The sequence below is a fragment of the Thermomyces dupontii genome (assembly GCF_041956625.1).
Source record: "Thermomyces dupontii strain NRRL 2155 unplaced genomic scaffold VTN31scaffold_1, whole genome shotgun sequence".
NCBI lineage: Eukaryota > Fungi > Ascomycota > Eurotiomycetes > Eurotiales > Trichocomaceae > Thermomyces > Thermomyces dupontii.
Window position 1 is genome coordinate 1,736,445 of NW_027192307.1, and position 11,184 is coordinate 1,747,628.

At 50.1% G+C, this 11,184-nt stretch overlaps 5 protein-coding genes across 5 annotated transcripts; 1 reads left to right on the forward strand and 4 right to left on the reverse strand.

The window, feature by feature from the left end:
* Positions 1–112: 112 nt before the first annotated feature.
* Positions 113–691, reverse strand: VTN31DRAFT_640 (uncharacterized protein; the record flags this gene model as incomplete). Its single annotated transcript, XM_069407006.1, has 1 exon — positions 113–691. The coding sequence occupies one exon, from the start codon at positions 689–691 to the stop codon at positions 113–115; it is 579 nt and encodes a 192-aa protein (XP_069263496.1).
* A 641-nt stretch (positions 692–1,332) lies between these two features.
* VTN31DRAFT_641 (uncharacterized protein) lies at positions 1,333–3,756 on the reverse strand (the record flags this gene model as incomplete). The annotated part of the gene is made up of 3 exons (XM_069407017.1): positions 1,333–3,124; positions 3,197–3,411; positions 3,478–3,756. The coding sequence occupies 3 exons, from the start codon at positions 3,754–3,756 to the stop codon at positions 1,333–1,335; spliced, it is 2,286 nt and encodes a 761-aa protein (XP_069263497.1).
* A 534-nt stretch (positions 3,757–4,290) lies between these two features.
* On the reverse strand, positions 4,291–5,846 carry VTN31DRAFT_642 (uncharacterized protein; the record flags this gene model as incomplete). The annotated part of the gene is made up of 2 exons (XM_069407028.1): positions 4,291–5,468; positions 5,531–5,846. 2 exons carry the CDS (start codon positions 5,844–5,846, stop codon positions 4,291–4,293), a joined length of 1,494 nt encoding a protein of 497 aa, XP_069263498.1.
* Positions 5,847–5,884: 38 nt separating this feature from the next.
* On the reverse strand, positions 5,885–6,289 carry VTN31DRAFT_643 (uncharacterized protein; the record flags this gene model as incomplete). The annotated part of the gene is made up of 3 exons (XM_069407039.1): positions 5,885–5,903; positions 5,972–6,076; positions 6,135–6,289. 3 exons carry the CDS (start codon positions 6,287–6,289, stop codon positions 5,885–5,887), a joined length of 279 nt encoding a protein of 92 aa, XP_069263499.1.
* Positions 6,290–7,634: 1,345 nt separating this feature from the next.
* On the forward strand, positions 7,635–8,132 carry VTN31DRAFT_644 (uncharacterized protein; the record flags this gene model as incomplete). Its single annotated transcript, XM_069407050.1, has 1 exon — positions 7,635–8,132. One exon carries the CDS (start codon positions 7,635–7,637, stop codon positions 8,130–8,132), a length of 498 nt encoding a protein of 165 aa, XP_069263500.1.
* Between the last annotated feature and the right edge of the window lie 3,052 nt (positions 8,133–11,184).

Consider the following 11,184-nt stretch of genomic DNA (forward strand, 5'->3'; position numbering starts at 1 on the left):
ACGCTAGCCTACTATTGTTGATAACATTAAATCAGCTCGAACTTCTAAAGCCACTGGCATTCGTACTGGGTTGTTGTAGCGGCAAATCGTTCCGTCGCAGGAATCCAAAATCCTAATCGTTTTGCTGATCTCCGTCCTCTTCCTTTGTATAGCCCTCATCATACCATTCCTCCTCCAACCTCCTCCCGGCAACGGTGACCGGCACCATCGGCAGAAACACAAATAATATACGGCACCACTCCGTATCACTGCGATTGCGGAATGAGTGCGCCGTGCCACGCTGGATGCTGACGTCGCCGCGCCGCATCGTCCGCGACTGCCCACTGTCCAGCACCAGGTCGACTTCTCCCTCCACCACGATCCCGTAGTCCAGAGTCACGGTCCGATGCATCGGCATCTCCTTGCTGGGCCTCATGTCGACGACGCGCATCATGGTGCCATGCTCGGGTGTTATGCCGGGTGGCGTGTGGAGATAGGAATCGTACGTGGCCACGTCGGCCTCGTTGTCGCATTGCACCGGAAAGGTGTCGGTTGTGTAGAGCATGGCTAGCTCGCCATCATCCCCGGCAGCTCGCAACGGCGCGCATTCTGGAATCAGGCAATGCGGGACGAACACCGATTCCCCATCGGGGTTGTGCGTCGTGATGAATCGGTGGACGCGAGGGAAGCCTTTTTGGTGTTCATACTGCATGGTGTCTATTCTCGGCCCTCAGTCGTGATTGTTGCATTGACTTTGAACATGCTTCTAATGCTGTTTGATTGAGTTTCGGCTTGGATGTGGCGCGTTGTTCCCGGTGATTTCATCATACTAATTATTCATCCTCCCGTGGCGACATAAACTGTCGTGGCAACTGAACCTGGTTGATATTACATATCATTCGGCTCGATTTATTCCCAGACGAGACATCAGTGACCAGAGTCCACATGGATGGTCGGTGTCACAAATGTCGGTTGTTTGTTGTGGTTCGATCTGTCTGTCACCCAAGTCCCATAGATATTGCTTCGCAATGTTGGAAAGAGCGGATCTGTTTTCGAGAACCCATGTCGGTGTTGAAGCGCCACCGTTCACAAATGACGCCATAGTGTTCCTTGTCATTAACTTCCAATTGCACCGTAGGTGGTTATTTATCGAATATGAGTCGTTTCGAGGACCCTACTTAGGGTTAGGGTTACATAGTAATTGCTTAGGGCAAACTAGTACGGAGTACCTCTCACATTTCATAATCGATCAGTGATAAAAGCAATAGGTCCGTTACAGTATCGGAGAACATAATGCTCCCAATGTCAAGGACACAATCATTGTGTCGGGCTACGTCTCCCAGTTCAACGGAATCATTTCCGGCGCTTTGACCAACATTTCAGCCAGACTTTGAGCGCTTTCCGAAACAGCAACCTGGCCGCTCTAGCATCCTCACGATCGGATGCCAAATCATCACCATGAATTTCGCCTTTCAGGATATATCCAAAGACTTTATCCGACGGGGATTCGTTACAGAGCGGAATATCCCGGGAGACCGTGACATTGGGACCAAAGTCTTCTGTGGATAGCAATGACAGAGGCCTCCAGGGGTCAAATTCGCTGGTAGTCCAAAACGTGTTTGAAGGGCGGATTGTCCAGCCGCCTGTTTCCTCATTGGTGCGATTAACTTGCGGCGACGGGGGCAAAAAATCACCAGGGAAAGCTCGGTAACACTCCTTCTGCTGGTATTGAACAGTATAATACCTTGACAACAGCGCATGCGGCCCATCGTTGTTGTTCTGGAAGAACCCCCATTCTGAGCAGTATTGCCAACTCCAGCTGATATAGTTTGCTGTGCCCGGAGAGCGTTGTAAGTAATTGCAGGAGGACGTCGTATTGTTGTTCACAGTTTTGTTGCATGACATTCCGTTAAAGGAGTTTACCATGGGAACAAGTCGAGGCCAGGTTGCTAAACGTTCAGCAACCGCTTTTCTGCCAATTTTTGGTGCCCAACCTGCTGAAGGTGCCGTATGTGTGAGGGTAGTGGTAGTTGTTGTTGCCGTCTTCTGTGCCTTTGTCCCAGAAGGGGCTTTGGGGGTAGTGTTTGAAGAGCGAGAAGAAGTTGTCTTCGAGTTTGCTTTCGTCCCTGACGAGTTCTTGGAAGTATTAGTAGTTAGCTTGGAGTGCGCTTTTGTCCCAGAAGATGCCCTGGAGGTTGTGGTCGGTCCAGTTATTGTTGCGGTTGTCTTTGCAGACGTGACTTTTGTGTTTCCAGTCGTCGAAGTCGCGGATTCTTTATCAGCAGCCGTAGCTGTGGGAGTCGAAAGAGAAGAAGAATCCACAGCAGAACGCTTCGCGGGTCGACCAAGCCCTAAGCCCGTTTGAGACGTGGGCTTGGATTTGGGAAGGGAAATCCGGGACACATCGGAAAGAAGTGCCCGACGGTGATTTGACATGGAATGTGGATTTTGGTCAGTTGTTACAGATCGATCGATACTGAAATCGCTGGACCCTGAGTCTGTGCTGTATGACTTGGGAACAGTTGTTCCTGTCATTTCCGCGGGCGGCATGTCCTTATCGTCTTTCCCAGAAGGACTGTCTGGTGGCGTCTCCATCCATTTACACAAAGAATCCAAGTCTGAACCTCCATCTTTTACTCCAGTGTACTGAAAATTGCTGTAGATTGCCACCAGTGAAGCCGCGAAATCGTCGTTGGCGTTCACCTCCGCTCCTTTTCCGAGAAACATCTTCTTCACGTTAGCAGAGGTGTTTTTGTGAGCTAACTGCTCGTCGATCCACTCCATCGCTGCATGGAGATCTCGAGCACAGCCTTCACGACCTGCTGCGATCATTGCGCGGTATACTTGTTCGTAATAGGAGCTGAAATCGATCATTGCCTGAACCGGCGCTGATGATACATACGCTGCATAGATTGTCTCGGGATACTTTTCTCTCGCAAATGCCGCGCGCATTCCCGCATATGAGGCTCCGATCATCACCCAAGGAGTTCCAGTAGGAGTGAGATCTTGATCTGGAAATTCCTCTCTGTGGAAGCGACTCGCAAAGTATTTGATATCTGCAAGCGCTTCACTAATCGTGAGATATCGGAACGACTGGGGTGGCGACGTAGCCGAGTGATTGGGTGGTAATGATTTGCCATAATAACTAAAATAGCGTGAGAATTGTCAGCATTAACATCTCAAAGTTGTGTGTGTTCTGTGTGGAAAAGCGATATACCGTTGCTCCCAAACAATTCCGAGTCCGTGAAACTCCTCGAGAAAATCCGTGTAGATGCTTGACAATCCGGGGATTAGCAGCGGAACCAAATTAGCTCCGTTTTGTTCGCCAGCGTCGAATAGAAACACCGGTCCCCCGGGCTTGTAGTACTTGGTTGACACCCAGTAGCTGTTATTGAATGTTCCGGCAGACTCATCGCTGTGATTCAGAGGGAGCTATGTGATAAGACAGTCAAAACACTCTCCCCGCTGCCGATTCAATGCTTATGAACATCGACATACCTCGATCTGTTCCGCCTGGATATCGGCGACTTCATTAATCTTTGGGTGAGTCGCATTTGGTCCTTTGTTTCGCAGGGAGAGTCGAGTCGGCGCCTTGATATTGTCATCTAGGAAGTTGCCTCGAGCAGTGTAGGCATTGACACCGGGCATGACTTCCGGATGAAGATCTCCCAGGGCCGGTGCAGGGAAAGGGGGAACCATGGCAAGGACACTCTTCACTGAGAATAGAGAAAGTAGTGCCAGTGTCCATGATAGTACATTTCGAACGAGTATCAACATGGTAGTTTTCTTGAGCTTGTTGCACTTTTTGCTTGTACCATGTCATGGAAATGGCCCTTCACTTCTATACCCTGTGTGAGATGCGAGGTTACGAGATGCAAGGTCGAGGCAATGAATATCCGAGGACTAGACTTTGAATTGAAACCATACGAAAAGGATTTCATTATTCAATAAGTTTCATCAGTCGAATTGTCCCTACTTCGCTTTGATTGAAAGCAGTGGACGTCGGCCTTTATTCTGCCAGGCTTTGTTGCGTTGTCAAGTTCACCGGATTAGGGAAGTCAAATCCATGGAAAGCGGCCCTATCCCTGTGGCCGAGTCCAATCGAGATTGCGGAGTCATAGGGCCAAGCACACCCTTGTCAGGTGTAGATCGATCACGTTCTCGAATGTATCGTACCCTGCCAGGGCAGAATGGTCGCTGGGTCTTTCTACTCATACAGCAGATCTATTATCGGCCGTTTGATTAGGTACACACAAGGTATTGGGAACTAGGGTTTGTCACCAGACAGCACAGCACCCGCATGGGACGGCTTCACCGCTGATGTACCAGTCTCCCATTCACCCAAACCTTTTTGACATTTCGGTCATCACCAGTCCACATCCACTTCTCAATCTTCTCCTCCCAGGACTCCCAGCCAAAGATATCCACGTTGCCAGCGTCGGAACTCGAATTGTCGGTGCCAGCGTCTTCGTCGATCAGCCGTCCCAAGTCAATCAGCTGTACATCCCAGAACATGCCTTCCTCAAATCCTCCAATCTGATCTGCCATGTCGACAACTGCAGCTCCGCCTCGTGTGGCGAGGTACAGAGCTTCTTCCCAGGTGAGAGGCTCGCATTCAGATGCTTGTGACGTTATGAGCCGAGATACCAGACACGCTTGTCTTGCAACCTCGAGAATGCTGGGGGAGTAACCGCCGCTGACATCGGTGCCGAGACCAACGATGAGACCCTCGTTGAGGTGTGTGCGAACAGGACAAATTCCCGACCCAAGAGCGCTGTTTGATGTCGGGCAATGGGCAATTTTAGCCTTGCGGTCGTGAATGAGTTGTCGCTCGTCCCGAGTAAGATGTATCCCGTGTGCAAGGATCGTTCTTGAGGTCAGCAAGCCGTGATCGTCATACACATGCGTATAGCCTTTGCACTGCGGGAAATGCTCCTTGACCAGGTTCACTTCACTCCTGGTCTCGGAAACATGAGTTTGGATGCGCAGAGGAGGATCGTAGGACCTCGCCAGTTTCCCAAGCCCTGATAGGGCAGCAGATGTGCACGACAGAGCGAATCGCGGCGTGACAATCGGCGAAACAAGAGTGCCCTTGGGGTCGATTTTCAGAATGTGCTCTACCGTCTCCCTGGTCCGCGAAATGGATTGTTCGACAGACTCATCCTTGTAAAATTCTGGGCAGAAACCGGGTTTATCCATGCAAACGCGACCGATAAAGGCCCGCTGACCGCGCTGATAGCATAAATCAGCCAGCAAATTAGTCGCAGGTACATGAATTGTAGCAAAGTACGATGCAGTCGTGGTTCCATGAGCGAGGGTCCGTGAGATGACACGATTATACACTGAGTACGCCTTCTCTGGCGGCATCTCATCATCTCTGATGCCGTATGAACTTTCCGTCGGAAATGTGTATTTCTCCAGCCATTCCAACAGGGTTGTTGAGCCGAAGAGGCCCGTGTTAGGGTACTGAGGGGCATGTATATGGGTATCTGGTTCAATCTGTCAGCACAGAAACGAACTTCAGGATGAAAGATGCCGGGGTCAAACGTACCAATGAACCCCGGGAAGAAGAATCCATTTCTGCCACTTTTGACGATACTAGCGGTTTGTTGCGCAGCATCGCCGTCGCCACCCGGTTCAGTGGCGGCGCCTTCTGGGACAACTATCCATCCTTTCTCTCGGATGAAATTGGCGACGACCTCGTCGTCATCTATTGGTACATTCCAATCGAATCCGGCGATTTTCCCGCTGGCGTTGTTCACCCACAGCGCACCGGTGTGGACGCTGAGACGAGGCTTTTGAACAGATGGCGATGTTCGTGCCAATTGGATAAATGTGCCGAGGTAGATAGTGTAAGATGGGGACATCTTCGCTATTCAATTCTATCAGAAAGCAAGTACAGTATTTACCAGTGTCTCAACTCCCTGTTATCTACTTGTCAGCAATGAATTCGCCCCAAGGTTGATTTAGGGATGCATGAGTAGTATCTTACCTAAGAAGCAGGTCACGGTACGAGGAGGCTTGATGCTGTAGGATGCCGGACTGTACAGGAGGTAGGTAGTAGGTACACAGTCTTGGGTACCGCGACTGATAGTACCTAGGTAGGTAGATAAGGACCAGCTTGAGTGGCTAGAAGGTCGGTCCACGGTATGTACCTACCTAGGTACATGTTCAAGTACCCTAACGCTTCGATCAGATAAAAGTTTCCACTTACGTCACATTCAACTCTCAACCCGCGTCTCTCTCCGCCATCGTTTGCGGGGCTTTCCCTGCATCTGACTTCCACCCAACCTAAAACTAGTGCAGTCATTGGTCTGTTCTAGTGTCCACCACAACCAGCAATCATTGGATGAAACTGGCTGGTACCACAAACGAGGACCCCGTTTAGACTATCGACGCTTGAGGACACGGGTCTGGTGAGGGAGGGACAATCGCAGAAGAATCAGTGGTGGTTACTTACCTATGTCCTTCGACCGTCGCACAATACAGTAACAACATAAGTTTTGCGTCCGGCTTGGGAACTGCCAGAATCTGTTGCCAAGCCCGAGGGAGGCTCCTATTTTACACTATGCAATTTTCCTATTTACACGGTGTACTCCGTAGAGGGATTACTGTTAGCACCGATCATACTATGGAGAGACTTTTCTGGCACGTCTCCCGGGCAGGAAAGACGGACTCAGATTTTCTTATTCCGGCACTAGTCCGCGTAACCAACTCGCGTTTCTTCAGGCCAGGACCGGCAAACTCTCAATCCTCTTAAGTGCGTCGACACGAATCAACCCCAAGAAACATGTCCTCGAGGTTTCTGAGTTGGCAAGCAGGGCTGGGTTTTGTGTTGGGTGTGGGTGTCTCACTCTTCAGCTCTCTCCCCACGCTCAGAAGTCGCGAACCCACTTCGACAACCGTGAATCCAGGCCAGTCCAAAACCACGCCAGGAGATGTCGCCTGCAATGACGAAATATTTCATGCAGGCGATGATGGTGATCTTCAGAAGGCCTTGATTTCCCTGAACGAGTCTATGATGATCGAAATCCAACATGAGCTTCGGAACGCCGCTTCATGGGCGGACCTTACCTCACTGTTTATCAGATGGAGCCGCGTCTACCCTTCGATCAGGCGCAGGTTAATACAAAAGCGCAGTCTTAAAAGTCAAGATTGTAAGGATGGCCTGTTGCAGTTGCATACATACCTAGGTCCTGTAAAGGAATAACCAGGAAATAATTTATTTTTGAAGGTCGCGGAAGCTCTCAGAAACCACCGCACTTTGAAGATTTACTGTCAGTTCCGCAAGGGCGCGCTGAGATCCTACGACCCCTAGCAGCAGAAGTTACTGCCCTTTTGCGGCAGTACTCTGAGCAAGAAATCAAAGCAATGACGACCTTAGGGGCATTGGTACTGCCCTATCTAATGCCTTGAAGAATGGGAAAGTGGTCTGGAGTCACTTTGCACGTGCAGTGGTGCAGCTTGATGACCAGATTGCTGTCAAGCTCGGGCCTAAACTATCGTTAACTGATGCGGATATTACAGATCACATTCGAAGGCATTCTGCACACATTCCGGTTCCCCAGCCACTTGGTGTGCTCTCTATCGGTGGCATGACATACACGTTCATGAGTTTCATTGAAGGTCAGCGCCTGGACGAACTCTGACCACATATGGCAGATGCCGAGAAATGTGCTATTCGGGATCAGTTGAACCTCATTCTGGAGAAACTCCGATTACTGCCTCTACCATCTGAGTATCTTGGGGGTGGAAACCCACCTGAGTGCATTGACTGCAGAATGTGGAAGCGCAAGAGTCCCACATACATGACGAGTGAAGCTCAGTTCAATGAGTTCCTTCTTTCAGGTAACAGTCGGCCTGGTATGGAACCATATATTGAGTTTATCAGGCCTATGTTTCGGGAAGATCATCGCACTGTCCTGACCCATGGTGACCTTCATCCCCGCAATATTCTGGCTATTAAGGAAGAAAGAGGGGGAATTCGGATAACTGGCCTGATAGACTGGGAGACTGGTGGTGCGTATCCAGAGTACTGGGAGTTTGTCAAATCCCTTAATACAGTTCGCCCGATCCGCTTTGGTGACTGGCCCTTCTTCCTACCCCTGAAGGGGATGGGAAAATACTTTGAAGAATATGCATTGATTGCTTGATTGACAACTGTATGACATAGACAAAAACCTGAACAGCATCCCGATACAGAGTACTTGACAAAGGAAACTAGTTTTCTCTCAATCTTGCCATCCCTCTCTAAGCGCCTCTTCCTTTTTCTCCCCATTCACGGTACTGAGACAGGCCACAGCCTAAGCCTCATACGTATCTTCAACCCCGACTCCAAGCCTAGGGTCCAGTTTGAGTCTCGCCTCATCGTGGTCATAGCCTGTAAGAAGATGCTCCTCAACCAAACTCTCCAACACATCTAAGATTCACTGCTGGCATCCCCAGTGGTACATTTCATTCTCTATCTTTTGATTCCTTACGACCTGGCGAAAGATTGACATCATCGATTTCCGAGATTTAAATATTCTCAATATGGTGGCTACTGTCTTCGGGGGCAGCAGAGCGCTCGTCATACTTGAAGTTGCACGGCTCACCGACGATCTGGAAGATAGCGTGCTCGGTTGGGCTGATCCGGAGATACAGGGCCCAGTGATAGGTTCCCAGGGTTTGATTCCGGGGTTGGTAGACAGCAACAAAGAGCTCGGCCATGTTGCTAAAGAGGAGCTTCACACAGTTAGCTGCGACAGGTATCATGATATCGGCAGTCAAACGACCCTACCTTGGATAGGTTCAGTCTCACCAATGGAATCGATTCATGTGCGCACACAAGAGAATATCGGAGATAATGAGGTTATCGTTTGATATCTGGGGGGCAACAGCCCGCTTGGAAGTCCTGAACAGTCCACAGCATCCTTCCAGCGGGGAAGCTCTTCTTGTTTACATGAGTGGCAGGCAAACCTGACTTTGCCCATCCGGCACTTTGTTGTCCAGGGTCGCGTGGGGAATATGCGCCATTGATAGGTCACAAGGCTGGCAGACAGACAACTGTTCATGCGACTAAACTTTATGCAAGGTGAAGCCTCTGCTGTGCCCAATACTACCGGTGAGGATTTGGGCGCGTCTTGGTTGGGAGGTCGGGATGATAGAAATGCATCCCTACTTGGAGGGTGCATCAGACAGATTGTGAATATGGACAAGCTTTCTTTCCGAACACTGGGCACAGCGTAAACCAGGACAATATGAGTGCCGAGGACGAAAGGTCGCACCCCAGGAACAACTCATCGGGCCGCAGTAGCGCGCGACGGATTCCCGATCGTTGGTGCATGCGTGAATAATTAGCAGACGGAACGTTGAACCGATCTGGGAGAGTACAAGCCAGCCCATAGATTGCACGCGGAATGACAAAGGCAACACTGATCCCACTGGCCCTTCCACATGAGAACAGTTTCTCATACATGTAGATCTGTCGTCGGAAGCAAAACTTGTGTCAGTCTTAGCACAGTTTTTAGAAAATTATCACCACATTTGTGTCAACATCATGAACGCCTTTACGGAGACCGTCGAGGTTCGAAGTTTGCCGACATAAGTCACTGGTGTATACTGGAAAAATAGCCCCCAGCCGCCGAGTTCTCAATATTGAGGAGAATCAACGAGTGGCCGGATGAAACATCCTCATACAGGAGACCACTTCTGATCATGTAGCCGAATGTCTAACAGAGCACTTGCGCCACGGCCTCTTCAATTGTTTCCTCGGAGTTGACCTTCCGAAATGTTTTGCGCCAGAGGACTCGGAAGAACAGGTCTGGCGGTGGCGAGGCCAGCACTTGAGTGATCCACCTCTGGCAAAGAAAGGGGCGTCTTGAAAGGCCCTTTCGACCACGTCCGGCCTGACGTATGGCCGTCTGCAAAGGTTGTCGTTCAATACCGGAATTCTCCCCAACCCGAATCTAGAGCGAGGCTCGACAGGGAGGCTCACCGAGAGCCTACTGACGTGCTGCTCTGATCTTAATCTCAGCCATCACCTTCTTGCTGATGTTACCGGGCTGCACCGCGAGGAGGCGGCAGAGTCGGATGGCAGAGTCGGACTTCGAAGCCGCGCAGGAAGGCAGAATGCGCTGCGGTTCCCGTATGCCCTGAAACGAACGAAGTGAGTGAAAGGGTCCGAAGGCCGCGCGAGGACCGACCGAACAGCGGCAAAAATTGTACTATCACGTGAGCTCCAAATGATGTTAGCCAAACAAAATCTTGATTCCTTCTCTTGTATACTACCTACATCGTACTCCGTACGGAGTACATTCTGCTGCACGTCGATTACCTAGTAGCCAACCTGGATGGTCTCTTGATAGCCAAGGTTGGCTCCCCTGGTGGGCAGTGGTGGCGTTCCGTCAATGTGACCTACCTAATGTACCTCATAGGTATTTCTGTCAATAAATCGGTCTACATAAACTACTCGATACAGTGGAACTCTAATGTGTCTTCGAGTGGCCTACTACTACTGTTTGCGATTGTCCATTCGTACTTGGACAACTTGGAGCAAATGGCACGTCCGTCTTCGTGTTAGACTCCTCGTCCCTTTTGAAAACTCTGGAAGAAACAAGACGTTTCATAACGTCCTTCCAACAACAAACATCAACAGATCAAAGGCCATCATGATAACGAATCGTTGCTGCTTTCAGGTCTGCCAACGGCTGCTTCCACGGCGGAGCATTTTGTTCAAGAGATTCGTCTCACATACTGCCTCCCTTCGATTACCTTTCATGAGTGTGCATACTAACGACCCTGAAATCCGATCAAGGCCCAGACCAAAGGTACAGTTACGGTTGGTGGTCAAGTCACTTTTCGGATCTGACGACCTCAAACTTGTCCTTTTCTATAACTATAGTAGGTACTAATGAATGTTCAAAGGAAAGATGTGTACTTCCTCCTACTCCGTACAGAATGATTACCAAATTTCATCCCTCCGTTCCTTGCTTGTCGAGAACAGTTGCTTGCTAAGTCGCTACTTTCTGTCGACTCTCAAAGTCATGGCCCGAGCGGCATCTCGCCGTCCTGTCCTGTCGTCACTTGAAGAACAGTACCTACGCCCGCCGATCGCGATCCCCGCGGGACCATAAACTCAACTATACTACCCATGTAAATGGGGACGCCGCTGCCCTTACTGTCATACTGTTCGTCTCTCAGGGATTCCGCTCGAAGACTCGCCAC